The sequence below is a fragment of the Dreissena polymorpha genome, chromosome 1 (genome assembly GCF_020536995.1).
Source record: "Dreissena polymorpha isolate Duluth1 chromosome 1, UMN_Dpol_1.0, whole genome shotgun sequence".
NCBI classification, from domain to species: Eukaryota; Metazoa; Mollusca; class Bivalvia; order Myida; family Dreissenidae; genus Dreissena; species Dreissena polymorpha.
The window spans coordinates 146,212,328-146,237,430 of record NC_068355.1 but is presented as its reverse complement, the minus strand read 5'-3'; the positions used below and the strand labels follow the sequence as shown (position 1 = coordinate 146,237,430).

At 34.6% G+C, this 25,103-nt stretch overlaps 1 protein-coding gene across 2 annotated transcripts; it reads right to left on the bottom strand.

Moving 5' to 3' along the window:
• Positions 1 to 699: 699 nt before the first annotated feature.
• LOC127854492 (galactose-3-O-sulfotransferase 2-like) lies at positions 700 to 19,377 on the bottom strand. 2 transcript variants are annotated; one of them, XM_052389560.1, is made up of 2 exons: positions 19,200 to 19,377; positions 700 to 2,088 (listed from the first exon to the last, which is right to left on the bottom strand). In XM_052389560.1, the coding sequence occupies exons 1-2, from the start codon at positions 19,220 to 19,222 to the stop codon at positions 867 to 869; spliced, it is 1,245 nt and encodes a 414-aa protein (XP_052245520.1). In that variant the 5' UTR covers positions 19,223 to 19,377; the 3' UTR covers positions 700 to 866. The 2 variants fall into 2 exon arrangements, with proteins under 2 accessions (XP_052245520.1, XP_052245527.1); XM_052389567.1 differs by having other exon boundaries at positions 19,131 to 19,200.
• Positions 19,378 to 25,103: the final 5,726 nt, after the last annotated feature.

The window sequence follows — 25,103 nt, the reverse complement described above, 5'->3', positions numbered from 1 at the left end:
GAATTAATTGTCAATGGCGTAAGTTCATAATTATAAATTTTTCTTTCTTTCTCTTCCATTTTTAGTTTTTTCTCAACAGGCGAGCGTCATTAATGTCAAATAATTTGATTTTTGCATGAACTTCCGGTTGATCTTGCGCGACCGCTGAATCTTCGTTGTCCATTTTTTGCCGTCAACAATCACTTACGAAAATAGTTTTAACATGTAAATGTAGAGAATTTTTAAAGCTTTCTTCCACACTATTTTTGTTTAATTTACTTTATTTATGACCGAAATATTAATTATTTTCCATTTTAACTTAAGTTCCTTTTATAATTGTTTATCCGGACGTGACGTCATAATCCATTGTGTTCTCGGTCGCGCAAAACAAAATGAAACTCCATCTGTATGAGCAGCTTCGAAGCGCTCAATGGACAGTTCTGCATGTTCCTATATTAAGAATTTTACTGCCGCATGTATACATACATGTATACATTTTACATAGGAATTCGTCTTTTCCCTACACGTGTATGTGAAAACTTGAATGTATACTTAGATTTAAACTGGAAATAAAATATGGATAATGAACAGCAACTTCCATTGGGTGTGTACTCGAGTATCCAGTAGCAAACCGACGCTCAACGTTTTGTAGACATAACAACCATATATCTTAAAAATCTGTGTGTGTATAAGTATAAAATGCAACTATAATATATTTATTAATAATATATTTTGACATTTGCGTAATACGGGAAATTACTCTCTATTGCACCAAAAAAATAAAATATAAATTATATAATGGACATGATATATGTGTACATGTATAAATATATGCTGTTTAAAATCTCAAATAGCTTGCTCAATAAGTCATTCAATGTGCTTCATTGTCAACCTCTGAATCGCCGTGGTAGCTCGCTGCCTTGTTTCGCCCTCAGAATTTCTATGAAAGTTAGTTCGTCTTTTATCATGAAATCACAATCGTCATACGTGATGTTAAATTGCTCATTCCATCGAGTCTCCAGCATGTGCAAGGGCTCATCCACATTTTGTTCAATACTATCTGAGTTGCAAAATGCCGATACTTCTTTCAAAATCTTTTTAAAATTGAGCACTTCCATATGAATATCGTTTGATTCAGCTTCAAATTGTCGCCAAAATCGCTCGAAGAAGAATCTATAAACAACGTAGTCAAGTTTATTGCGGTTCCGAAACGTGTTAACGTCCAGCAGAGAGAGGTCATTAATGGAATATCCATTCTGTTTACGTACGTTGTTAGCGATGAAAATGATGTCACGAACCTTCCAACTCAAATACCGTTTCATCAAAATCAGTGACTCGTCAAAGTGTTCAACAAGCAAAACAACAGTAAAAATGTTGTTCAATTCTCCTATTTTGTTCTTGACTATATCAACGTCTTCAGATTTAGGGAACCCAAAGTCTCTCGCCATCGCGTTCTTTGTGTATGAAAAGAAATCCATATCATATCTGTGATTTCGAATAAGGTTTTGCACTTTATTTCCCGGAACGGCGCCAATATATCGAATTAACTGCGATTTCTGAGAGAAAAAGTTAACACTTGAAATGAATAGGTCTAAAGGGTCTCTAACGATGGCAATGTAACGAGTGTCTGATGGAAGCAGACGAGAAAATGTTGAGATATTGAACACCGCGTGGTTACATAGAATGTCATATCCGTTCCTGAACCTGGGACGTATCACTGGCAAATGCCTCGATGCTTCTCTGGAAAAGTAGTTTGGATGGTATGTGAATACGAAGCTCAGATTGCGAGCCATTCCAAACCGAAAGAACATATTCTGCATCGTCGTGCTCGCAGCTTTGTGAACTTTTAAAAAACCAATATGGCGGACTTCATTATTTGCATGTCTGGAAAGCTGTTCCGGAAGTTTGTAAGATCCGTATGTGCATGCATCCGAAGAAAAACATAAATTTTCCGAGAGAAAGAACTGGTAAATAATTGTCGAGGTTCTATTTCCGCCAGAGAAACCTTCCGGATTGAGCGCCCTCTTTCGTTCGATTTGAACTGCCCTCGGAGTGTTCGTCTGGGTTCGGGAGAGAAGCAACACTAAAGCCACTCCACAGATCAATAAACTGGAATGATATAAACGAGTGACATAGTTAGAAACAAGGGCTGTTTGTAAAACATGCATGCCCCCCATATGGGCTCTCCGTTGTAGTGACAGCCATTGTGTGAATATGTTTTTTGTCACTGTATGTCAATGACCTGTGAAATGTATCCAATTAATAGTGCAAAAACCAATCAGGACCTATACTAATCAATTATATCCATTATATGATTGAGTCTTTGATTTTTTGGATTCCTTTCACACATTTTGACTTATTTGACAATATGTGAAACGTGCACACAATTTGTAATGTTTTATTTATTAATGGTAATGAAACATGTTATTTATAGCAGTTAACTCCCCTAGTCAATGACCACCATAGATAGCAATGCAATCTGATTAAAAATAGCCAAGGCTAGTGTTGTGTATTGGGCAAATGTATACAAGTGCAACTTGACCACATGACCAGTATCATGTGTTTACCACACACAGAAGTCAGTTATGTAATAGACCATTAATTCCGCTCCCAACTTTGGCCACTTGCCAAGATACTGACCAGTATCAGATGGGGTTGTGAAACTGTGTAAACAGTGAACACCAGTCCATGTCATACTGGCCTACCACTTGTACTAGTTGATTTGGAGTTAATACAGTAATGCATGTACAAATGAGACACTAAGCTCAAAAGTTAAAAATATTGACTGGTAAAGCAGTACATTGTACTGAAATCAAAGTTGCCATGGAAACAGTTTCATTGAACTGTTCATTTGATACAACAAAACACAGTTGGTACACTTGGCTCATCTAAAGATCAAACAACAGGCTCTCCAGTGCATTAGAAAATTACATGTATATTGGCATAAACACAATAGCTGTATTTAATTAGATGCATTCCACTTCCTTTATGTACAAAAAATTTATGAACGAAGTCCCACATATTTATTTGCATTGTTTTATAAGTAGTCTTAAACAGATTTTGACTTTGGTACGATTGTTGGACATTTTGGATAGTAAAATAATTGTACATACGAAAAAATTAGGAGAAACAAAATTTGGATAAGAAAGACACAAAAGAACAAGAATATGAAAGAAAAAAAAATTAGGTTTGGAAAAATGTTCTTTTTTTTTTGAATGCTACATCTTTTTACACTGCAATGTGATTGAGAAAACAAAGTGGTGTGATGCATATTGCTACATGTTATTGTAATTTATTCCAAACAGCAATACCAAATATGCCCTCTTGATAAAACAAAAAAAAATTGGGGGGGGGGGGGGTTGGGGCGTGGGAGGATAAGGGTGAGAGGGGGTATAATTCGGGGTGAAGTAATTAATTTAATAAGATGTTTAAAAAAAATGTGATGGGGTGAGGGGGGGGGTGGGGGCGGACGTTGACCTTTGACAAAGTGACCTGAAAATCAATAGGGGTCATCTGCAAGTCATGATCAATCGTGACCTTGACCTTTAACCTAGTGACCTGAAAATCAATAGGGGTCATCTGCGAGTCATGATCAATCTACCCATGAAGTTTCATGATCCTAAGCGTATGCGTTCTTGAGTTATAATCCGGAAACCATTTTACTATATTTGGGTCACCGTGACCTTGACCTTTGACCTAGTGACCTGAAAATCAATAGGGGTCATCTGCAAGTCATGATCAATCTACCCATAAAGTTTCATGATACTAAGCATATGCGTTCTTGAGTTATCATCCGGAAACCATTTTACTATTTCGGGTCACCGTGACCTTGACCATTGACCTAGTGACCTGAAAATCAATAGGGATCATCTGCGAGTCATGATCAATCTACACATGAAGTTTCATGATCCTAGGCGAATGCGTTCTTGAGTTACCATCCGGAAACCATTTTACTATTTCGAATCACCGTGACCTTGACCTTTGACCTAGTGACCTCAAATTTAATAGGGGTCATCTGCGAGTCATGATCAATCTACCCATGAAGTTTCATGATCCTAAGCGTATGCGTTCTTGAGTTATCATCCGAAAACCATTTTACTATTTCAGGTCACCGTGACCTTTGACCTAGTGACCTCAAAATCAATAGGGGTCATCTGCGAGTCATGATCAATCTACCTATGAAGTTTCATGATCCTAGGCGTATGCGTTCTTGAGTTATCATCCGACAACCACCTGGTGGACGGACCGACATACCGACCGACCGACCTACCGACCGACCGACCCATAAAAATGTGGCTATGGTGACCGCTATACCATCACATACATTCTAGGTACGTCAATTAGGAAAGATTATACAGGCTGACATTGTTTTTGACTTCATGCGACATATTTTTAAACTTTGCGTAGTTCTGAGTCAAGACAGACATTCACATAGATTTGTATTCCATATAAGGTAACTAATGAGACAATTATAATATGTAAAAGTGTTTTATGACGAATTAATAGTGTGACATCGTTTACAACTCCACTTAACCCTAGTGGTCAAAATATTGTAAAAATTAACATTTAAAGTTCTTACAATATTGAGTCATAATGTGTTTTCAATGATATGACACCTTGACCATGTTTTAAGACACAATTGAACCAGACTTCTCCTAGATATTGTCAAGATTAAACTATCTAACAAGCAAACATGCTGCCCTTAGGTTGGTAACGAGCTAAAAGTTGACCATGAACGACGCCGGAGAAAGAGACATAGACCTACGGCTCACAAGATGAACTAAGCCCACAAAGACAGTCATGTTTTTCAACGGACCAAGTTAACTTTTAAACTCGGCTTTGATATCATTTAAACTAATGTTCTGAACCAGATTCATAGAGATAGGGCAATCATTGTGAAATCTTAAGTGTCTATGATGTAATACTTTATCTAAATATTGAAAACACCCACGTCCCATGTCGCCATTTTTAATGATAATATTTATATTTTATAGGACCGTTCCGATAGTCGAACTCGGAAAAGATATTATTAAAGCAAATATTACTAGCGATCGACGGAAAAAAGTCGATCATAAAAGCTCATCATCGGCACGTTGCGATAAGGCGAGCTAAAAAATAGCATTATCACCAAAAAGTAAAATAACACTCCAAAGAAAAAAATTAAAGTATTTGTTCGTTTGTGATAATGATCAATACGAGACGTTAAAGGTATAAAACGTTTGTAACACTTTTCCGTGAGAGTTTAACAAAAATAAACAGGGATTTACCCTGCAGATTCAAAAGCCTGCACGATGAAGTGATTGCGAGCTGGCCTGAATGATGAAGTGCTAGCGACTTAGCCTGTATGATGAAAGTCATAGCGAGCTGGCCTGCATGATGAAGTGATAGCGAGCTGGCCTGCATGATGAAGTGAAAGCGAGCTAGCCTGCATGGTGAAGTAAAAGTGAGCTAGCCTGCGTTATTAAATGCAAGCGAGGTAGCCTGTATGGTGAAGTGATAGCGACCTAGCCTGCATGGTGAAGTAAAAGCGAGCTGGCCTGCTTGGTGAAGTGATAGCGAGCTAGCCTGCATGATGAAGTGATAGCGAGCTAGCCTGCTTTATGAAGTGATAGCGAGCTTGCCTGCATGATGAAGTGATAGCGAGCTGGCCTGCATGATGAAGTGAAAGCGAGCTAGCCTGCATGGTGAAGTAAAAGCGAGCTGGCCTGCGTGATGAAGTGATAGTGAGCTAGCCTGCGTGGTAAAGTGTTAGTGAGCAAGTCTGCATGGTGAAGTAAAAGAGAGCTAACCTGCGTGATGAAGTGATAGCGAGCAAGTCTGCATTGTGAAGTAAAAGCGAGCTAGCCTGCGTGATAAAGTGATAGCGAGCTAGCCTGCATGGTGAAGCAAAAGCGAGTTAGCCTGCGTGATGAAGTGATAGCGAGCTACCTTGCATGATGTAATGATAGCGAGCTAGTCTGTATGATGAAATGATAGCGAGCTAGCCTGCACGGTGAAATAATAGCGAGCTAGCCTGCATGATGAAATCATTTCGAGCTAGCCTGCGTGATTAAGTGATAGCGAGCTAGTCTGCATGATGAATTGATAGCGACCTAGCCTGCGTGATGCATTGATAGTGATCTAGCCTGCGTGATGAATTGATAGCGACCTAGCCTGCATGATTAAGTGTTAGCGACCTAGCCTGCATGATGGAATGATAGCGACCTAGCCTGCATGATGAAATGATAGCGAACTAGTCTGCATGATTAAGTGATAGCGAGCTATCCTGCGTGATGGGATGATAGCGACCTAGCCGGCATGATTAATTGATAGCGACCTTGCCTGCATGATGAATTGACAGCGACCTAGCCTGTATGATGAATTGATAGTGAGCTAGTCTGCATGATGAAGAGATAGCAACCTAGCCTGCATGATGAATTGAAAGCGAGCTAGCCTGCATGATACAGTGCATGATGAAGTGATAGCGAGCTAGCCTGCATAATAAAGTGATAGCTTTCAAGCATGCAATTTGAAGTGATAGCGACCTAGCCTACATGATGTTTTTATTTCTTTTAAACAATTCCAAACATTACAAGTAAAATAGTTCAATGAAAATTTTCAAAATACGGACATTTGTGAACAGGTCCCTTTTTTCACTCTTCAATTATTCTATGCTAGGTAAGTCTTTTCTGTCTGCTAGACCAATAGACAAAGAGTCAAACTCATCGTAGATCACACTTTGGCGTATGCAATGAGGTCGTTAAACAGGTAATTGCGTGATTTGGACATATTTTGTGCCCATTAGCAACGGACCTAGAATGCCCCCAATATTGATTATTGGAAACGAAATCGAAAACAAAAGTAAAATGTGAGACAAGGTGTAAACCTTTGCGGAAGACGTAAATATTTAATAACGCCCAAGAAGGCGAAGTAATTAACGTATTATTTGGCAATGAATTGGTAATCAACGATTGATCGCAGTGTACATGTAATGCCACGTTGGTTTTTACCTGAAATACTATATTCTCGCAACAGAATAAAACGACTGTCTTAACATAGAGTTTGTTAGTTAATTATTTTGTTAGTTAGTTCGCTCTTCGTTTGTTCGTTGGTTCGTTTGTTGGTTAGCTAGTTAGTTAAAGGGGCCGTCAACGTTTTGGTAAATTGACAAAATTTAAAAAAAAGTTGTTTCAGATTCGCAAAGTTTAGTTTTTGTTATGATATTTTTGAGGAAATAGTAATACTGACCATTTACCATGCTCTTAAATATCCATTATATGCATATTTTGACGATTTGAAAACCTGAAAATTATAAAGCGTCGTGCGACGCGAAACGATTTAATAATTCGGAAAGTTCTGTTGCTGTAGTTATATTTTGGAAAAACTACAAGGATTGCTTATATAGGTAAAAAGAAATACATGCGCTCTTAGCATGAGCATGTATGGTCGAGTGGTCTAGGCGGGAGACATTTTACTCCAGGAATCTAGGGGTCAGTGGTTCGAGCACTGTTGAGGGTTACTTTTTTCCTTTTTTAATTTGTCTTCTTGTTTTTTTACTGGAGATTTTTAAGTCAAATGTCTAAATTTATCAATATAAAGCATCTTATGACATGCTTCAATACATTCCAAAATCTGTTGGACGACCCCTTTAAGTAGCTAGTTCGTTAGTTAGTTCGTTCGTTGGTAAGCTAGTAGCAAGTTAGTTACAGATAATTTAGAAATAATAATTCAAGTCAAGGCCAATGCCACGAAGGATTCAATGCGTGACTAATGTGTATTTATAATGGTGCAATTATGTTTGTCTTCCAAATAATTGCACCCTTAAAATATTTTAGATTATAGTGAAGCTGACTAAAACCTAGAGCAGCAATCGTATTAAATACCATATAATGACGCAGTGCGTCACAGTGTACCGGTGTTTGAACTTGCATCACAGAGAGGAAAAGTCATCGCTCTCGGTGTCAATACAATCGTGATACATCGGCTATCTCGGATTCCTCCGTAAGATAGGCCTCGTGGCTAACGGTCGCCATTTTGCCTTGTATTACTACTTTACTACCCAAAAGGTTGTCAGTCTATTGTTATGAGGCTGTATACGATGCGCGTTGAACTAGCGCCAAACTTTTTACCGAAACTTTGATATAAATAGCACTATTAACGTTCATTTGTGTTGCATTTTGACCTATTATCCAAGTGATTTACTTTTCCATTATTATTTAATCACCCTATCATCCAATTTTTAAGATGAAATTACGGTGTTTACAAAACCAACCAAACCGAAAGTGAAACTGGATGCATTACGTTTCGCGATGTAAACATTAAATATTTGTTCAGTTTGAGGAAGCGAATCGATAATAGACGTTAAAATATGTATGCAATACAGACTATCATTGCCGATTGTAGTACTGGCTAAAAAATACCTTTTATGACAGGTCATGTATACTGTAGAACGTTAATCAAATAGTGACCATAAATCACTACAAATGTCTGGGTTTTTCATTAATATAATTAATGCACGTTTCTGATCTAATTGCCTGTATCTAGTTGTAATTAATATGATATTGATACAATTAAAACTTTTTTTTTTCATAAATTAACATTACATGTTTTATTTTTATCATTTAGGGAATATATAATTGTATCATTATCATCATTAAATATTCTGAAAATGATCTAAATTATCATGATTACTTTAAAGTAGAATTTTTAAATTTTACTCATTGTTTTTAATGAATTTGCACATTTGCTTGATTCAAAATAAAATGTATTAATAAGGGTTTCAGTTGTTAGTTTTAACCCATTTTTAGTTCGATTAAATTTAAAGTACTAACTACGTACATGTATGTGAAATGCTCTTGAGTTCGTTTCCTGGGCCTAGAACCAGTACTTGGGTGTCTCTTGGAGATTTCTTAAGAATGCTCCCACACTGGGGATCAAACCAGTGACCTCCAGATCATTAGGTGGACACCACATCCATTACACATCAGCGACCTTTAATTAGTAAATTACTTTAGTATTGCAGCATTATATAATGTAATGTTGCTACATATTTTTGGAAAATGATTAATGTGCAGTACTAAATAAATCTAAATGCATACAATTTTAATTGTGTATATTGTGTGATTATTAGTTACAAATTCCCTTTTTACAGGTATACTGGATTATGAAAGACTGATAAACATAAAATTGACAACTCATCTCCCCAACGATACTTTGTGTGGCTCATTCACGGAACAAACCCATAGTCAGTGAGAAAACTACAGTGTAAAAAGACCACTTGATTGTGACAATTATGGCTGACCAAGCAAATGTTATCATTTAAAATAAAGAAAACTTCCAGTTCAATATACATTTTATACCAATTATGACATTGGCCAACACAGAAAATAATTATAAGGTTGATTTTCTCAAAATTGACTGTTACAATTGGATACTGTTTTAAGCTTCACTCTACTTTGTCTGAAAATAAAAGTCCTAAATGATGTAATAGAAACATACATATTTAATTTTTAGTTTTACAATGATATATATATATACATATATTATAATATCTTTTTATTGATGGTCAATCAATTTAAGTTTAACTAATATATACATACACATTTTATACATGTGTATGCTTTGATTTTTTTTCTATTGAAGCCAAATTTATATCCTATTAGATAGATAGATAATATCACAGCAGTATTCCTAGTTTGTCTGCAAGTACTGCAGAAATCATGGACTATTATTTTACTGAGTCAGCCTTAATCTTTATATTATAATTGTTAAAACAGATTAAAATGTGCATTATACAATTGAGGATGCATCAAGATTAAAAAAGGGTACATGTATAAATTAAAAAAGAATCAATAACAATCAGAAACTGTGCATTTTTTTCAGTATTGTGTGAAAGGATTTGAAGTAATTATGTGTTTTTGAAATATGATTTATGTGAATTTGAATAAATATATAAAATTAGTGATTTTCTCAGACAAAACTGTTAATTACATTCTAAAGTATTCAGAATGTATTATTGTAATATTCATTCGAATTGTTTAGTACAAAAAATACTTTTCCCTGGCATTTGTATTTATAGTAATTGCATATTTTATAATTCTGACAGCATTTATAAACTGTGTTCATGCAAGCATGAAACCGGTTTCATTTTTTGAGTATTTAAACAAGAGGGCCATGATGGCCCTGTATCGCTCCACTGCTGAAAAAAGGCTGAAACAAATTTCTCTGCATGTGCAAATACTTAAATATAGGCCCTATTTAAGCACATGTACACTTTTGTGACCTTCTGGGCTGGGTCAAATTTAACCCCAGGGGCATAATTTGAGCAAATTTTGTAGAGGACTACTATATCTCACTACATACAAAATGTGGTAGCCCTAGGTCCTAGAGTTAAGGACGAGAATATTTTTAAAGTTTTCACAAAATAAGCAAGATATAAGCGTATATAATGTTAAATTTTGTGACATGCGGGTCAGGATCAAATTTGACCCAAAGGGCATAATTTGAACAAACTTGGTAGAGGACTATAAGATGTTACTGCATACCAAATTTGGTAGCCCTAGGCCTAATGGTTATGGACAAGATTTTTTTTTAAGTTATCACAAAAAAGGCATTATATAAGCATATGTTCAATTTTGTGACCCCCGGGGCAGGGTCAAATTTGACCCAAGGGATTAAATTTGAACAAATTTGGTAGAGGACTATTAGATGTCACTATATACCAAATTTGATAGCCCTAGGCCGGATTGTTATGGACAAGAATTTTTTTGAAGTTTTCACAAAATAGGCCTTATATAAGCATATGTTCAATTGTGTGACCCTCGGGGCAGGGTCAAACTTGACCCCAGGGGCATAATTTGAACAAACTTGGTAGAGGATTAAAGATGCCACTACATACCAAATTTGGTAGCCCTAGGCCCAATGGTTATGGACGAGAAGATTTGTAAAGTTTTCACAAAATATACCCTATATAAGCATATGTTCAATTTTGTGACCCCCGGGGCAGGGTCAAATATGGGTATAATTTGAACAAATTTGGTAGAGGACTATTAGATGTGTCTACATCCCAAATTTGATAGCCCTAGGCCCAATGGTTATGGACGGGAGATTTTGAAAGTTTTCACAAAATAGGCCTTATTTAAGCAAATTTTCAATTTTGTGACCCCCAGGGCAGAGTCAAATTTGACCCCAGGGGCATAATTTGAACAAATTTGAAAGAGGTTCACCCCAGGAACATTCCTAAGAAGTTTCATCAGAATTGGACCAGTAGTTTAGGAGACGATGTTTAAAGGAAAAGTTTATGCATAGATGCACGATGGACACAGGACCTTTGGCCAGTGGAACTAAAAATCAAATTAAACATTTAGTTTTGATGTAAAATCAGTTTTTATATGCAAGTGTCTATTTCACTTATAAATTAAAACAACATATTATTCATTATTGAAAAGATTATTCCAAGCTTGATGTCATATTTCAACTTTGCATAGTGTAGTTAATTGAACATTGTATTGAACTGTATGGGCAGCTATATTTTTTAATTTATGTATGTTGTATTATACAAAATGCATTATTTCTACCACAAGTAGACCATATAAGGCCTACTGCTGCTAAATAGGCACTGGTATGAATTTGACACTGTTTTTGATGCTCATACAAAACTTTAATTATAACTACACTTCAGTATATTAAATATTTTCAAGTTTTTGTTCAACATTTTTTGCAAAAGAAAAGAGTGTCTTAATGCATTTGAAAATATACTTAAAACAAACTAAAAATGCATTTTAACATACCTTTTTCCTGGTAAAGTGTATTTGGGATGATAAAAAATACACTTGAAGAGTATTAATGCTGGAAAAATGCAGAAAAAAATACATTTGTTTCTGTTAGAAGTGTGTCTTGTCTGCATTTTTAAGTGTATTAAATGCACATCAAATGCAGATAAATACAATGCCAATACTGTTACATGTATTGTAATGGACATAAAATGCACTTGTTCTTGTAATTAATTCTTTAGTGAATTGAAATAACCCTTTTTAACGTTTTAACAATTAATAATACCTTTTTATATAAATTTTCTTTTGAAATGTGACACTTAAATGATTTTTGCACCACTAGTAAGAGGTATAATTTGTGCTCATAATGCTTTATCATTACACTATATAATATCATTTGTTGTATGAAAATTGCCCGTAAAATTCATGTGAAAGCTCAAGAGATCAATAGCAGCGTGCTATACCCTGCTCCTTTTTACATGACTTGATGGTATTTAGTCCCCAATTCTACATGGCTAAGGGAAAATTAATGAGCAGATTTGACAAATAAGTCTTAACTGGGGTCCAATAGGCAGACTTTCATATTACTTGTATTTAATTTAAATCATGATCTGAATTGCTCTTTGGCAAATCTTTGTTGGTCACAGTATTCAACTGAATTTTGTTCACTTTGTAGTGATTATATTTTCTATATTTATCAGACAACATCTTTCTTCAAAAGTTTAACATGATTGCTTGGTTAATTTAGATACAAGATCAATGCATCATAACATAAAATGAAAATATGTGTAATAGTAAAAATGGCAGCAAAAAAGCACTAGATTATCTGCCTTTAATCTGAGACGATATGTTGATGTATTGGAATTTTTCATAAATAATGTGTTCCATAGTTGTATAATTGTATAGTCGCATGCATGAGTGGTGTCAATGTCACAATACCAATTAAAGCATATAATTTACTAAAACAATTTGAAGTTTGATGTGTGTTTTTTTCAAGATCTGTTATATATAATTATATATACATTTATATATATATTGTTGAAAAGTTAACATGCAATAAGTTTACTGTAATTAAGTGACAAATAGTTTTACTGATTTGGTTGGATGCATATATGCAGATATATCATGGTTTGTGCAGAGGACAGTAGCAAAAACAAGAGCTGTCTCCGTAGGATGACATATGCCCCCGATAAACGCTTTAATAGAAGTTATGAGCATTTTTTAAAACCTTAACGCCAACCCTAAGTTCAAGGTCGAAGGGGTCATAATTTGTGTGTGTATGGGAAGGCCTTGTCCATATACACATGCATACCAAATATGAATGTTACATCTGAAGCGACATAGAAGTAATGAGCATTTTTTCGAAACCTAAATGCAAAGTGTGACGGATAGACAGACGGACAGTGCGATCACTATATGCCCTCCTTTGGGGGCATAAAAATGTGTTTCACATTGTTTTGGTAAATTAGTAATGTAGTTAAAAGAACAGAATCATCAATTATAAAGTTATTGATTATAAAGTGTTGCTGGCATATTTGATGCATTCATCTAGCTATATTAAGAAGGTCCCTGTTTTATCCCCACTGGCACTGAGTGAGGGTTCTCAAAATCTTTAAACAATATGAATAACTACATATAGAAACAAGAGCCTTGTTGATATGGGGGCTAAACACCTGAAATCAAAGCGACCCAGGTTAAAGGCCGAGGCCAAATAAATAAACCAGAGGCCGCATGAGCCTGCTATACTCTGAACAAGTATTGTTTCTTCTCAGAAAACTGGCTTAAGTGTCTTACTAAGCTTTAGACTTTGAGTTTCAGTGCAATCAATCTAAAATAAATTGGTCAAATTAAATAATAATTTGTAAAAAATAAACATTCTGCACAAATTCAATTATTTACTTTACCTGTGTGCATGAATCATTTCAGTGATGGTTAGTGAACTATGTCAAAAGCACCATATCTATGAAACACTTGTATTTTGAATAGTGCAATGTTCCACAGAAATGATGCTGATGATAATTCTACACGATGATGAATTATTAGATATATTTCTGAATTCCATTTCCACTAGTCCAAATAATAAGACGTAAGCTACCCCGCTTACGTCTAAACGGCTACCGTCGTTTTCCTATAGCAAATTGAGTGTAACTTAAACTTCAGGTTTTCTCGTTAAATCTTTGCTAATGCATAAAATTATCATTAATTAGACATAAATGTAAGCGATTACCTCTTAAATGTGTAAAAATTGTGCTTTTAAACCACTTATGTACATTTTTAAAAATAAACATACACAACACACGAAGTGTGTTTGTCGTTTATAGAATTACATTGAATTATTTTGAACGAAATTATTTTTGAATAGGTTACACATAACCAATTGTTGTTGTACAACAAACCACATCACTTTTTAGCTTTCTGTACTCTTTAATTAAATGAAACCTATATGTGTGTGTTAAAACTACCAGTTGTATCACGGAGTGCATATTGATAGGAGATGAATCGAGTATTTGACCCTTACTGTAGTAAATTCAATCTTATGCAAAAACTATTCATCCGATTTTATTGGTTTATACGTTATCTTGTTGCTTATTAATTCCTCTTTCAAAAAATATACGTTTAGTATATTCCAGTTGTTATTAATGGATTTATAGCGAGATAAAAACAAGAAATACACATTTTATGTTTTACCAACGCGCGTTTTATCGTGTTGTGGCTATCGATCTTGTACAATTAGCGTACAGCGAAGCGCCGAGGTTATACATTTTGATGTACCCACTCACGTCTTTTGTTGAATTATAGTTTCATTTCTCGGCCGATTTTGACAAATTATATATCATTAGAAAGCTTACGTTACGTAGTAAACAGATATATGAATATATATTAAGTTTTTCTTCTGATTTCGACAGCCCGGCGATTTATTAATTTAACTTAAATAATAAGTTGCAAATATCATACCGTTTTGGATTTTAGAATCTAGATTTACGGTTGACATGTTCGTACTTAATACCAATTTGTAGCGTTCTTCTGATTTCGACAGCCCGGCGAGTTATAACTTTAACTTTTGCAAATATCATACCGTTTTGGAGTTTTAGAATCTAGATTTACGGTTGACATTTTCGTACTTAATACCAATTTGTAGCGTTGATATTTGGAGTTCAGTTTTAAAAAGTACATCTTGCTTAGGAGAATAGAATTCTGTATACGATAGAAAAACATTGTTTAAAAACGAAAGTAATTAAGGAATGAATGCGGAAGAAAGTAGCGCGCGTTCCTAACGCACTGAACTGATGCTACGGTCTTGGCGATTATGCTTTTGTTTAGAAACCGGCCATTGAATTTCCTTTGCCATGATTATTATATGTTTATGGAATATATTGTAATATTTTGTTCACGAAACATATCAATAAAGCTTATTATAAATAAATCTTAATAAATTAACGATTTCAGCTCTTGTTTATAACACAGAAAGGGTGTTTTTATGATGAAACAGCGTATATAGCGGACCCTCACGATTTGATTCGGCTTTGCATGCATACTTGAAATAAAATGGGTGTCAAAAACATTCATCGTTTGCTGTTAATTATCAACGACGGAATTATGTATAATTATATGAAATGTTATTTACCTTAAATTATCAATTTATTAAAGATTCTTGAAAATCACGGTCGGTGTTACGCGGGTCATTTCGTATTTTGACATCAGGGCATCATGTCCAACTATTCAAAATCAGATTTTTTTCACTGGGACGATGACGGCTTAGATTTAGACAGGCAGACAGATAGTTTATTCAGACTTATACAACAGTACATCGTCTGCAACTCAAATATATAAAGTATTTTTAGACGAATTGTTAGGTGATTACACTTATAGCAGTGATGATTCTGAGAATGTTGCCATGTTTCTTATCCGTGTACCGGTAATCTAGAGTCCGTGGTTTGAGCATTTTTATCGCGGTGTTCAATAAAAGATATCTCAATAATCTTGTTTATTGATAGATCTGTGGTTTTATTGCCTCTGTGTTCAGCACAAACCAATTATCTCGTTATGATCAGATACTGTGCCGACCAATACTAAATAACACTATGGTGTCATACGCCACAGCAGGGACCTATACTTGTGATCATGGAGTCTAAGTGCAAGACTTAAAAAGTATGTTGTTTCGCTTGCGGTTGTTAAAGCCAAAACGGGGCTTCCCAGCTGGCACAGCTGCTGATATTCGGATCTGAATACTTAAACTTATTCAGACCTTATTCTTAACCGTTGCGCGTTTTACGATATCGGATTTTAGGCGGGAATACAACTCAGTGAAACTATTCAATTTCTTATACAACATTAAGCATATTAACAGTTATTGAAATTAACAATATCAGCGACATCTCTTTAAAGACTAAACACCTTTTCAAGTATCGAATTTAACCTGTCAATAAAATATATTAATACCAAAAAAGGTTTCATTTAATATTGTTCACATTAAACCTTTAAATGAAAGTGTCGCTTTAACTATTTTCCGTGTCTTATTAAGCCGCGAATCGTTTGCTAAAACAGTTAACAAAAAGGGCTACACGTTCTAATTCTTAATTAAATACAAAAATAAGTATAACATAATTAATAACGTCCATAAACACACACGGCAAGATCAAAGTTTTAATGGAAAACTAATATGACATTCCACGTAAATTATTATTTTCGTCTAAATCGAATACTATATATAGAGAAACAATGTATTTATAACCGACCAATGAGGTAACATTATGCAACTTTCAATTTACACAGTGCTATATGGCAACAATATGGAATTTGAACAGTGGTAGTGTTTTAAGGTCTGGACTATCATTACTTGTAAGTTTGTATAAACATTTTTCTAATGCAATTAGTAAAATAATGTTTATATTTAATGTTTAATAGTTTATTGCATGATTATTTTGTGCTGTTATATGAATCTGATGCCGTTAAAGCTTCCGACATGAATTCATGTCGGAACGATGCTATTGCAAAATAACGTTAAACGATATGAGGTCGATGTAAATCGACCTCATATTTATAGGAGTACATTTCCACCAACAATTCGGTTATTCCACTACCAGTTCACATGCTTCATACACAGTTGAAAATAACACTATTTCACTCAACAACCGTGACACATGTACTCAATTTTTCAACTTTTCGCAAGTAAACTTGTCTTCTACTGTTATTGTTGTTGTTGTACTTTTTAAAGTAGTTCGAAAGATGGCGACCATTAACCCAGAGATTGATTTATGAAATAAATCGTCTGCTGATCCAGAGTGGGTGTCAATATACTTTTGATTTTCAAAGGGGGATAACAACACTTGTGTACTTATATGTTCTTTATTTCAATTGTAAAACCTCATTTGCTATAATGATTGCTAATATAAGGCATTTATGTATAAATATATACCAAATCAATCGTGCTTATCCACATTTAGGTTCATAAGCGTTAATGAGTATGATAAACATGTGGGAAAAGATTGAGGACTGGCAATTTAGAATGTCTGAAAATGCTTAATTAATATGTATTTTTTCTCAAATTTTGATTTTGGAAGCAGATACCATGTTAAACTAACAAATGCAAAGACAGAACATTAAATCAAAAGGTTGCATAATAGTTCTAAAGCCTTAAACACATTCGAACTAAAATATGACGATGGACAAGATCACATGCTGGTTAATATGTTTGTTAAGTTCATCAATGCTTTCTGATTAACGCGCGACTTTGGTTGTGTCGAAAACACCCGAACCATCATATGAGAATGGGCAAGTTCACGTGCAAGTTAATACGTCTGAAAAGGTTCGCGCAACGTAACTTTGCAACCAAAGGACGGACTGACAGACGGAAAATTATATGTGCCACTCTAAAAGTGAAAGTGGCGGCGTAAATATGTATGTGGTTATACGCGAACGTGCTTTTGCTTTTGAATGACTAGCTCATATATATACATTTACGGTTTATATTAAATAATGTCATTCAATCAATAAAAAATGTATGTAAATGGTTTAAATGGCAAGGAAAATTCAAGTTTTATACAAGAAAACAAGGCATAAAAAGCATTCGCACCGGGCCTAGAGCAAAATTCTGTCCCGCCATGTTCATATGTAGCCTATGTGTGAATTTGTGTTTGACTTCGCAAATAACGACCATTTAATACAGAAACTACCGTCGTTAAGCGTTATTATAGGCTTAATTTTTCCTGCTTAATACTCATCTACTCACATACATTATACCATGTTTAGACCACATATATTATGCCATGTTTAGGCCACATATATAATACCATGTTCAGACCACATATATTATACCATGTTCAGACCACATATATTTTGCCATGTTCAGACCCCATACATGAATATAATACCATGTTCAGACCACATATATTATAACATGTTCAGACCACATATATTATATCATGTTCAGACCACATATATTATACCATGTTCAGACCACATATATTATATCATGTTCAGACCACATATATTATACCATGTTCAGACCACATATATTATATCATGTTCAGACCACATATATTATATCATGTTCAGACCACATATATTATATCATGTTCAGACCACATATATTATATCATGTTCAGACCACATATATTATACCATGTTCAGACCACATATATTATATCATGTTCAGACCACATATATTATACCATGTTCAGACCACATATATTATATCATGTTCAGACCACATATATTATACCATGTCTTTCATTAATGTATGTTCATTATGTCACTTTGTCGTTTCTAAGTATACGTGTTTTCTTTGTTGGAATTAATGTTGAAAACATATAACGCAAATTCGTAAAATCGTTAACTGGTCAGTCTCTGGACATAGCAATTAAAACCGCAAATTGATAGTCATGTCGTCGTTGAAAAAATATATTCAGGACGAGTTCGCTTTTCATTCGAAAAACGCTTTTTGTCTTGTTGCTGTTTTCAATATGACATGAATTGTATAGTTTTGTAAAAATAAAAGCAAACATCATATATCGAGCTCAAGAAAATCATCAAAACCATTGATAAAAAAGAATAACGCATTTCCATTGTAACGCGCGTTTAAGCGGTTCTAACAAAGCAATTAAACACATCTTAGTTGTAAAATATTACTGCACTGACGAACAGTGCGTTCATTTCATTGCTACATCTGACGAACAGTGCGTTCATTTCATTGCTACATGTATAAATGACTGCGCTTAAGATGAATATGATACATATGTCCATATAGTATTCAAAGAAATCATTGCATGTTTAAAACAGCAAAGAAATTCCACTTACCTGAAATGTTAGTACTAACATTAAACTCGCCTAATCTATAATATTTTGCGAGCATACTCATGCTTCGTGAAGATGTATTTATAAAACTAATATAATAGTGTATACCTCAAATCAATCCATTGTTATTTGTAACAATTCACAAGTATAAACAAGTGTAAACTCCACGACTCTTACCCCAATAACTTCCTTTTCTTCATAGTGAGTCGTTCATAGAAAATTCGTGTTTTTCGCTAGTTTATGCCGTCTGCAGAGAATTGCGTGTATTGATAAATCGCAGCCTCCCTTACCACAGACTTCAGCCAGCGGCATGCTATGATGCTGTGCTGCGTTGTGAGTGGCTGCTTAATAAACTGCTTTATATCACGGCCTTTAATCACGGGCTTCACCTCATTTTGGAGATGCATTCATAAACGAGCATTTTGTATTTTTTAGGTGGCGCTCACGACAGTAAGTTTTTATAACGATTGATAAATATAAGTAATGCCTTGATGGATTTAAACTTGAGTCTTAGAATAATCAGAAATTAAAACGTAATACAACTTTTGGAGTTTCTATGAACGGGCGTTTGACATCCGTGCTCGTGATCCGCGTTCGTGTGTGCAACCTAATAAGACTCCCGTCGAAAGCTTCATATGCACAGCTGATTATCCTAACATTTATACTCAACGCAATAATCATCGGAAGTAGTCATAGTGCTCAGGCAAAAACATCGATTAGCATTTCAAAACTCATCCACGTAACAACTTATACACGTGCTCACATTTCCAAACGAGATAAGGCTGTTCCCGAGTTTTTAACGAAGGCGTAATATTTGGGAAAAATCAACATATACAACCTTCACACTATCGTGTTTTTTTTTAAACTTCAGGTTTTAAGCTTCACCTTAGAACATTGATAAGCTCATTTATTAATGCACCTCCAAAAAGAGTTGACGCCATTGATACACGGCCATATTATACGATGCCGCAGGAGCGCGTGAACACTCACACATTAACCCTTTCAGTGCTGGAACCGGATTTTGAAGGCCTTTGCAAACAGTTTGGATCCAGATGAGACGCCACAGAATGTGGCGTCTCATCTGGATCCAAACTGTTTGCTATTCTTATAGTATTCTTTGAAAAAAATGAAAGAAAATGCTAATTTTAGAAATTCAGTAGAAGACATTTTAGCAGACGACAAATTTCCCAGCATGCAAAGGGTTAAACAGTCCAGAGAATAATGCCAGGAAAAGTGCTTATTCAGGCTGGTCATTGACAACCATATGTACAGATAATGGCAAGATGCCCATTAATGTGTGCTGTGGTCAGCATCCCATCATGATAAGAGTAATTAAGGGGCCATTGTAGTTGATAAGAAGTTGGCTGGTATGCCCAAACTTCAATTCTGAGGTACCTTCTGCGTTTTAAGTATTATACAGCTTCACAGTGTTTTATTCACTACAAAATCCTGGAAGCACATGCAAAAATTATTGGAAATCGAGATTTGATACCTTGTGCATAATAAACATTGCGAGGAAATTGTTTGAATTTGTTCAACAACAACCATTTCTACAGACATCTGAAAAGAGAAGGTAAGTTAAATGTATGTATAATTGTAAATGTTGAGTGCCGGTCCTGCAGATTAATGACAGCACAAACTATAATAACTCCTGTAGAAGTTTGACATGATTTTGCGCCCAGGCATCGATATCAGTGCTCCAGCCAGGATTTGAAAAGGGCAGGGGGGCTTTTTTGTCAAGAGGGCACCTTCGATGCACAGTATTTTGTAAAAAGGGCTTTTTCAAGCGCGCGGGTGTTTCTGGAATGCTTCCTGTTGCATCTTAATTTATATGTTATTAATTATTGTTAGAATATATTATTTCCATTAATATAAAACCATTATTAAACCATTTAAATTTAATGTCTACAATTAGGAATAAATAAGCTACAATGTAATAAGAGATTTATTAATCATCATATGTAAACAAATTAGGAATAGATTACCTACAATGTAATAAGAGATTTATTAATCATCATATGTTAAAAAATAATATATTTTATTTTTTTTAGGGCAGGGGAGGCCATAGGAAGGGCAGGGCGGAGGTTCGGGAGGGCAGGGCGTGGCGCCCTTCAATTTAGGCCTAGCTGGAGCACTGCATATGACGTGTTTCTGGTTAAACCGTTTTTTATAATGATTGCAGGTTTGCTCATTTGCAACTGGGTCTCAGCAATCTTATTAACTTGAATTAGATTGAATGATCTTTGTATGTAAATAAAATAAAACATGATGCATCATTTAGTGTACCAACTGTTTGTTTCTGTATATGTAACAAGTACGTCTTCTTTTTTTTTTTACATTCAGCATTTATGAGGTAATGGGTTGGTATACAGTCATGTAGTGGGTTGTTTAACATTAATTAATCAAAGCACTGAAGGCACTGAAGTTGTTCGCTATTGTATAATCTTAGACACAACTCAGTTTCCAATATGTTATAGCTTTTTATATCGCAACTTGACACAACCCATTCAAATTTATAATGTGTGTGTCTTAAAGCACTGGTCGAGATGTGTTTTTTTTTCCAAATCATTAATAAAAAAGATACGTAAAGCTTCATTTTGGGAAAACAGGGTTTAATTTTTAATTTTGTAGTAGTTGACGCGAGGGCGTTCAGGCTTGTGTGTATGCGTGTGATTGCAGGCCTGTGTGAGCATGTGTCATATTTACATGCAGAGAAGGTTTTGAACTTTTATTTTATTTATATTGAACTATATACATAATAAGTTTTTTATACATTTTATATAAATTCATTAATAGTTGACAAGATCGTACATACTCGCTTTAAGTCTACCCAGAATAAGGGTGGTCTTGATTAGCAAAAGACGACTCAGGACATCGCCAGGGCTGAATGAGTTCAGTATATGATTGATAACTCTCTGTGCAAATGATAGCTGTCTGAAACAGTAGAAACTTTGTAATAGCACTGTGTTATTAATTATTGTTCATTACAACCATGTTCATGTGCATGTATCAACATTCATATTTACAATGATTAACATTTATGATATTTGTATTTTACCAAGTTGCTTTTTTAATTCCTGACACATATGAAACTATGATGTAGCTTATGGTTGTTTATAATCAAAAGGCGTAAAAATGGCGGAATGTACAATGGCTAAGCGGGTTAATGCAACTGCTGCTGGTTGCTCAATAAGACGTTAGTGTTTTTCGTATTATGTTTTAAGTAAATTGTTGTTATAACATATATGGAGTGCTAAATAAGTGTACGTATAGAATTTAATCAAAATATCAGTTTAGACGTGCTTGTAATGAGGATATTAACAATCAATAATTCTTGTAAGTTATTAGAGACATATTTGTTTATGTAACATAGTCTTGTATGTTTAACAGTATGCAATGAAAGAAATTAATTTTAAATCAAGATAAGTGAATTGAAACATAAGAAATTATAACAAATCCAGATCCAATATTAGTTCAATCATTTGTCTATGAATATTCAAAGAATTTAGTTGTGTATGCCTCAACAATTTTTTTTATTGGATGAAAGGTTGGATAATTTATAACATCATATATTTTGTGCCAAGCATTGTTTGCTCATACATAAGCAAACATAGTTTATCCTAATCAAGTACATCCTGTAGGAGCTGTCTCATCAGAGTATACTTATTTTGCAAAAGTCGTTCAAGGCGTCATAAGGGCTGAATTTTCCTAGTACTATACCTCTGTAATAGTGTAATTTGTAAGTTGTTTACTTGACCTGGAAATTATCTCTTAAATAGAATATGCGTGGTCTGTATCAATATTATTGAGGACTCATTTAAAGCAATACATAATTATACCTTTGCATGTGTGTATTAAAAAAGGTTAATGTTAAGTAGAACCTAAGAAACAATTAAAGAGCCATTCAATAAGCTTTCCGTTGTACATCAAAGTGTTGTATCTTTTGGAGAGTCTAGAACACATTTAAGCTTAAGTTATAAATGATTGAGGACAATTTTTAGCTCGACTATTATATATGAAATAAATATAGTGGAGCTATCCTACTCACCCCGGCGTCGGCGTTTCCGTTTCCGTAAGCGTGCAAATGTTAAAGTTATCGTACTACCCCAACTATTTTCAATGTCCCTTGACATATTGCTTTCATATTTTGCATACTTGTTTACCATCATGACCCAAACCTTTAAACAAGAGCAGACAACTGTTTCAAGCATGTTGACAGAATTATGGCCCCTTTTATACTTAGAATATGCATATTATTGATAAATCTATGTTAAAGTTTGCGTACTACCCCAAATATTTCCTGTGTCCCTTGACATATTGCTTTCATATTTTGCATACTTGTTTACCATCATGACCCAACCTACAAACAAGAGCAGACAACTGTATCAAACATTTTGACAGAATTATTGCCCCTTTTATACTTAGAATATGCATATTATTGATAAATCTATTTTTATAGTTTGCGTACTACCCCAAATATTTCCTGTGTCCCTTGACATATTGCTTTCGTATTTTGCATACTTGTTTACCAACCTATATACAAGAGCAGACAACTGTATCAAGCATTTTGACAGAATTATGGCGCCTTTTATACTTAGATAATTGAACATTTTGCTTAAATTGCCATTACTTCTTTATTAATGATCAGATTTTATTAATACTTTGACAAAACAACACTTACCTGAATACCACAATGGATTCCACCCAAACAAAGCTCCACGCCCCAACCCAGAATCCCTGCCCCCACCCCCCCCCCCATTTTTTTCCTTTTTTTATTTATGAAAGATCATCTTATAAATGACCACACCCCACATTATAGCCCCTCTCACCCCCCTACCCCCCCCCCCCCCGAAAAAAATATTTTTTTTTTCCTTTTTTTTTTTAAAGATTTTCTAATAAATGACCACACCCAACATTATACCCCCTCTCAACCCCCTTCCCCCTCAATTTTTTTTTTCCTTTTTTATTTTTAAAAGAACGTCTAATAAATTATTGAATATGAACAATTTTCCCCATGATGGCTTACGTAATACTGTCAAGCACTCAAATAGTCGAGCGCAGTGTCCTCTGACAGCTTTTGTTACTCTGCTTGTTTGTACATTTATTTTTACTTGTAGTGTTTAGAAATTGTTCAACATGTCAGTTAACTTTATATTTAAAAAATTAATAGATTTTAGATTTTATGTATAAAATCTCATGCATACAAAATCAAAGGATTTGCACTGTGTCGATAATAAGCATTTTTGTCAGTTGCTTGGCAAAATTTTTGTTAACTCCCGTGGATTAGTGTTATTTCAGTGTTAACTTCGAATAAAATATCTTAAAATGTGACATTTTAGCATGATTAGCAAAACAATACACACTGTGAGCTTAATTACTGCATTGATCTGTGAATAAACTTGTGTGACATTGTTTTTTCTGGATATTTTGTTTTGTTTTTATTGCAAACAATACATTTTGAAATTAATAATGTAGCAATATGTCTCAAATGTCATGACTGCATTACATATTGTTCATACATGTACCTATTTTTTTTATCAATGCTGAATTTTGAAATATTCTATGTATTTTAAATATATTGTATATATTACTGTATTTTAATAAACTTATAAGTCTAAGCATGTATCATGAAAACATGCAAAACTATTTATTAGAATACATGGTTAAACAGTACTTGGAAGCAACTTGAAACCACACCGGTCCTGTGCAATTTTATGGCAGTGTTATGGTCCCTTATTACCCTAACATGCTGAGAGACTGACTACAGCCCTCATGTGGCCCATTAGCTTAACTGTAAATATGCTTCAGCCAAGCCAGCCTGAATGAGCCCTTTTTGTGGCATAATTCTTTAGACTGTAAACACGAAAACACTAATTAAATGTCATATGCAATTGTAGGATCTGTAAGCTCAGCTATTATAATAGAATTAAACCGGCACTTGCGCTTAATTATGTTCAGGAAGCGAATGTTTAAGTTTTCGAGAGGAGGTGACTTAGTTTGCTAGAGTGCGGTTAATTGGACCTACTGAAATACTTGGGCTTCAAGTGCGATATTAGATATAGTATCAGTTGTTGTTGTTGT

Bases quoted from the DNA above. Each gene is read 5' to 3' on its own strand.
- LOC127854492 (XM_052389560.1), bottom strand. From the start codon at position 19,222: ATGAAGAAAAGGAAGTTATTGGG. The intron at 2,089-19,199 runs GTAAGAGTCGTG...ATATCATTCCAG, and splicing joins AAGAAAAGGAAGTTATTGGG to TTTATTGATCTGTGGAGTGG.